The following is a 6,000-nucleotide window of genomic DNA, read 5'->3' as shown; positions in this document are numbered from 1 at the left end:
GAATCTGTCTATTTGTTTGTGATGGGATGTTGGAGGATGAACGTTCAGATTTATAAGGGCACGGTGAGCCAACACGGTATGTAATAAGGTAGGGTTGCCAGGTATGATAACGTGGTTGATTGTTGTGCTGTGAAGAAGGTGCCATTGCCCGAAACGTCGGCTATTTAACATCGCAAGGCGGGTTGTGTGTGTTGCTGTGGTTACTCTCCCAGCATTATCACGGGACGCCAATTTACATAGCTCAGTGGTGTATATAGGAATCGAACATATCGACTCCTACCCTCGATTCAACACGCGTCGTTATTCTCACTAACACGTAAGAATCGAACATATTACGATTCACTAGTGCATCGATTCCACTCGCTTACTTACTACGGGAATCGATCGCCTTCCTTAAATCAGATTCGTATCGATTTTCTTCAGCATCGCATGAGTTTTTTTTATTGTCGCTGTTTAAATCTTGTAATTATCCTTACAAATACTTGCGCCAAACGTCGCCGAACATTTATTTATAAACTTAACAAAAAACGCATCGAGTCTTTATTTATTTTTCGTAAACGCAAACGCGACCGGAAGTCGAGGCGCTCGAGGCGCTCGACTTCCGGCGCGACATCGTCTGGGCCGCGAGTCCTCAACTCCGCCTGTTTGTCGCCGTGCGATAAACTCATTTCTTTTCATCTCCCACCCGCGTTTCACATCATCACACGACTCGCAACGTCAACACAATAAACGTGGCGCACGATGTATTCATTCGTGTGCTGAAGTTGTTGGGGTGGGTGGGGAAGGAGAGAGGGGGGGGGAATAGCTGCCCGCGTTTGAGGTAAGCCTCGGTGTGGTGATGGTTTACGTTGCTCTAATTCAATGGAACTGCGTTTAAAATAATGAGGTTTACGACGAACTTGGTAATGCATTCAGCAATGTACCGATAATAATCACCCCTCACCCTATTGCAGTGTTTATGTAGGCATGTGTGTATTGGACAATCAATCGGTTGAACTTTGTGACTGGACCCACCTGATGACGATTGCTTGTGTTGCGATCGAAACGTCGTGATCTGTTGATTTTCTCACTACGTGACTTTACCGAAAGAAACAAAGAGTGTGGATTCCTGCAGTCACGAAAGCTTCAAATCTAGATTGAGTACGGACCCGCTTGCTGTAATGCGGAATTTCCACCGTCAGACATTGTTATCAAATGCTGTAGTAATTATAAGAACCGTGCATTGTACATGTGTATACAGCCCTTTCTGTCAATCCACTGCTGGATAATGGCCTGCCCACGCCGTGTGGTTATTTGACCATACCGCACCACGCTGGTCAGTGTGTGAAGGTGTGGGGAGCATAGACGTGGGAGAAGAGTACACTCCAACGCAATTTTTTTCTGCACTACCTTCTGTTGACAACGTCGCCCCGCATCATCCTATAACACTGGGCATCTGTGTCCAGTAACACTATTTCGTCTGAGCCCACAGCGTTAAACGAATGCTCAGCCACGGCCGAGGTATTGGTCCTACCGTGTTTCAGATCTGCCTTGTGTTCACGAACACGGCCCGAGACATGTCGTGTAGTTTCCCCAATGTAACTGCTGCCGCATACACAACTTAGTTTGTAGACACCGGGGTATTGCATGTCAGGAATCACATCCTTCACAGATGGGATCAGATCACGAATTTTATGTACTGTGTTGAATCGAACCTGGATCTTGTGTTTGTTCATGATTTTGGAAATATTTTTGGTGACCCCTGCTATGTATGGCAAGGTGATGGTTTTGATTGGGTCCTCAGATGGTTCTCTCCCCACGGTTTGGGTGACAGTTTTTCGGATTGTGCGGTCCGAATATCCATTCATCTTGAGGGCTTGGTGTACGTGCCCCAGTTCACTGGCTAGGTGGTGCTGGTCGGAGATGCATCAGGCCCTATGGTGCGTCGGGTTTTGATGAGGGAATTTTTCTGGGCTGGATGGTGGTGGGAGTCAGGTTTTAGATGGGTGGCTTTCCTGTAGACAGTGTCCCAATGAGCCATCTGGTGCCATCTGGTCTCTTTTCGATTAACGTCCAAGAATGGTAACTTACCATCCTTTTCCACTTCCATGGTGAATTTGATGGCTTGAGTGTATGGAATTTATGTGGTTGGTTCAGTGCTAGCAGGTCATGTGGCCAGATGATGAACGTGTCATCTACGTATCTCTTCCACAAGGAAGGACGTAGGGTGGATGCCTGGATGGCATCTGTCTCAAATTTTTCCATGAAAACATTGGCTACCACTGGCGATAAGGGAGAACCCATTGGGGTACCTTCATCTTGTTTGTAGAATGTACCATTCCAGGTGAAGTAAGTGTTGGTAAGGCAGTGTCTCATCAGGGTTGGTACATCAGCATTCAGTCTTTTTGGACCAAATCTTCAATGATTGCAATGGTGTCAGGTACCAAAACTTTGGTGAACAGAGAGACTATATTAAAAACTAACAAGCAAATCACCTGTAGATAGTGAGATTCTAGATTTGAAGTTTTCGTGACTGCAAGGATCCATACTCTTTGGTTCTTTCGGTAAAGCCACGTAGGTGGAAAAAAAAAAGTAAATTAAATCACGACGTTTCGATTGCAACACAAGCAATCATCATCAGGTGTGAAAACCACAACAATTTTTTTTTAGATAGTGAGATGTCTTTAATTAGAGAAACCAAGTGAGCTGAATTAAGTACAGCTGAGGTAGTCTTGCCAGTGAATAGAAGCAAGGCCTCAGGAAGACCATCTTTAGCCCTGCCCTCTTACCCTGAGGCTACACCCATCTTAGGCCTATATAAGACCATGTTTCAGTAGCTTTCTCTCTCTCACCTGAAGACGATTGCTTGTGTTGTGATCGAAACGTCATGATCTATTATTTTTCTATCTACTTGACTTCACCGAACGACCCAAAGAGTATCAATTCCTGCAGTCACGAAAGCTTTAAATCAAGATTTATTGAGTGGTGGTGAACAAAAATATGAAAGTGACTCAAAACTGTTACGTTAGCATGGTTGGCTACACACGGTGCAAAAATAAGTTCAACATACACACCACACCTTGCTCTGCCCATCCTTTTCTGTCACGCCAGACCTGCCCTCGCGGGTCCATCGTGAGCGATCGGAGAGAAGCCATGGCTGCCGTATTCGCGGCGCCTGTGCCGAGCGTGCTGGACCAGGCAGCGCTCGTCAAGAAATGTCTCCAGCAGGCGTACTCGCTCACCGACAGCAACACCCGTGAGTGTGCGGGAGGGCGCGAAAGGAGGGGGGCATCATTGGCATAGAAGCAGGATGATGAAAAACTTTTCTCTTGAGCCCAAAAAAAAATTCACACGTTGTGTATTTGTTTGTAATTGTGCGTAACACGTATTCACGTTTGTTCATGTACACGTGTGTTGTTTATATGGTTTGTGTTTTAATGTTGCACACGTGTGAACGGGCAGTGGAAGCTAAACTGATAAGATCTGACTGCTTCTAAACTCGCAAAGAGTTTTTCACCAAACTTATGAGACGACTACTGGTGATGAAAACTATTCTGACACCCTGTGTTGTTTTTCTTGCAGCCGATGAGGCGAAGTTGAAGGCTATGCAAGAAGTCAGTGAAAACTTTGAGGTAAGTGTTAATGTTAACCTTCATAGCAGGAGTCCGAATTGAATTATTCTAGAACATGAGTGAGGGACAGCATAGGATCTCAGTGGTGCCAACTGAGGTGATCTGACAAGGTATTAGGTCGCTGTGCCACCTGGCGATTTTCACGGCACATCTTTAAACATTTGTATTCATTTTGGTATTTCCATTCATGGGGGGAAGGAGGAGGGGGTTTGTGTGTTCTGCATTCGTAGTCATTTTTCTCTGCTCATTCCTCTCCTGGGCCATCATCTGCAAATCCACTCCCACAGTCCTTCATGGCCTGGTTCATCACCTCTTTCTGTGCATGTCTCTCAAGCCTCTGCCCTTGTGCACCCATGTCTATCATCTTTCTTCTAATTTGGATTTCCTCTATTGTTATCTTTTGAAAAGTACGGTACGTTATTTCCTCGTTCACGCTTTCCTGAAAAGTGCCCACGTTGAGCGAAAACGCTTAAAGCAAAACACGATTTTCCCATAAGAAGTAATGCAAAAAGTCGGGGTTGTGTTCCTTTTAAAAAAAATATGTGGAATCTGGTCAGCAGACAGGAACTGTGTAAAATTTCGATTTAAAGCTTTCGTGACTGCAGGGATTCATCTTCTTGGTTCTTTCGGTAAAGTCACGTTGAAGGGAAATAATAAAAAAATTCAACATAATAAAATAATTCTCAAGACGTTTCGGCCACAACGCAAGCAGCCGTCCTCAGGTGAAGAACAGGTCTGTTGGAAAGAAAGACGCTGTCTTTCCGACAGACCTGTTCTTCACCTGAGGGGACGGCTGCTTGCGTTGTGGCCGAAACGTTGTGAGAATTATTTTATTATGTTTTATTTTTTTATTATTTCCCTTCTACGTGACTTTACCGAAAGAACCAAGAAGAGGAACTGTGTATTCATATTGTCTTATTAAAATAACAAAGAACAACCTCCACAGCAGCCGGTCGACAAAGCCTCGCCATGGCTGTTGGTGCAGCGCTGAGCCCAGAGCCCTGCATTCCCCCCACCCCCCCCACCTTTATACTCTAACCAGATCCACCTCTCCTCTTAATCACACACTCTCTGTGTTGTATTGCATTATATTTTATTATATTTCTAAGTTTACTAGGTTTGTTTACTCTTTCATTTGTACCTGATGATGATTGCTTGCGTTGCAATCGAAACGTCGTATGCTATTATTTAATTAATTTTTCTTTCTGCGTGACTTTACCGAAAGAACCAAAGAATAACTCCTCACCCCCATGGCTTTGTGGTGTAAGCAATCAATAGAGAATGATATTATAAACAACGGAATACCCAGCTACTAATCAGCGCTATAAGTTGGAGTGCATACATTACCACTCGTGTTTTTAACAAGCATTTATAATCTTTATGCCTGTGCGTGTGTTTGGGCCTCATTACATTTGCTATGTGAGTTGAGGGATAGAGGGGGGGTGGGTGGGAAAGAAAGGATAGAGATATTATATGTAACAATTTTAATTTTTTTAATAATAAAAATGTATGCAACAAAATTCCACTTAGCTGAGGTGATGGTGGTGGTTGCTTGTTGTGGTGTTGGGTAGGGGGTGGAGGGGCGCTATGGGTACACCGTGTACTGTTATCATTCCGCGTATATACAGTACCAAGAATTCCTATACAGCTGGGCCGTGTAACTCTCGAAAGTGGTTAGTCATCGACCGCTCAGAATGTGCCTTATAACGGTGCATGTCCTGCGTTGTGCGAAAAGTGTCCCCTCGTATAAGAACCGCACCATAGCGGGGAAACGCGTTGTGTGTGAGCATGCGTTAGGCGAGGGCTTGCTCTGAAAAGTCCGTCTTCCTTGTGCTCCCGCGTGTTTGCACGCAGAATGTCACGACGTCGCCACAGTACCCATTCTTCCTGGAGCACGTGATCCCACGCTTCCTCACCTTCTTGCAGGATGGAGAGGTGCAGCACCTGCAGGAGAGACCTCTCCAGGTGAGCAACCCAGGTGTTCTCCCATTCCGATTTAAGCGAACACCTATTCGTGAAGACGGAACGATTCATCGTTGGAAGTTGTTTCTCACGCTCGCTTGTGCTCACGGATACACGCGTTGAATCATGCGTGCAGGGATATTTTATTTACAATACGTATGATTATATATACAGGAAAAGCTATGTTAATCGGCACTTTACTATCCGGAATGCTCTCTTAACCGACAGCCATCTGGCTTCTTGCTGTGTGCTTCTCATCGATCTGTTGATTACGGGAACTTTAAGACGGTGCCGTGTGGTGTCGCTAGCGGCAGCCTCAATTGTAAACACCGGCCTCCCGCCATTGATCATATTGTGATTGTGCTGTACAGTATCATGACTTTGTAGACTGTACTCTAAACTGCCCCACTGCTTCTCTACAATCAAC

At 45.1% G+C, this 6,000-nt stretch overlaps 1 protein-coding gene across 1 annotated transcript in view; it reads left to right on the top strand.

Annotated features, from left to right (window-relative positions):
- Positions 1-583: 583 nt before the first annotated feature.
- The window catches only part of TRRAP (transformation/transcription domain associated protein), a 139,165-nt gene continuing 133,748 nt past the window's right edge, over positions 584-6,000 (top strand). The window contains exons 1-4 of the mRNA XM_078610768.1: positions 584-820; positions 3,091-3,235; positions 3,562-3,611; positions 5,466-5,576. Of these exons, the coding sequence (XP_078466894.1) occupies positions 3,133-3,235; positions 3,562-3,611; positions 5,466-5,576 (264 nt within the window). The 5' untranslated portion in view covers positions 584-820; positions 3,091-3,132. The remainder of the gene's footprint in view (positions 821-3,090; positions 3,236-3,561; positions 3,612-5,465; positions 5,577-6,000) is intronic.

Source organism: Lampetra planeri, chromosome 35, assembly GCF_965212315.1.
Source record: "Lampetra planeri chromosome 35, kcLamPlan1.2.h2, whole genome shotgun sequence".
Classification (NCBI taxonomy): domain Eukaryota; kingdom Metazoa; phylum Chordata; class Hyperoartia; order Petromyzontiformes; family Petromyzontidae; genus Lampetra; species Lampetra planeri.
The sequence above is the reverse complement of the archived record's forward strand: the minus strand, read 5'-3'. Positions and strand labels throughout refer to the sequence as shown.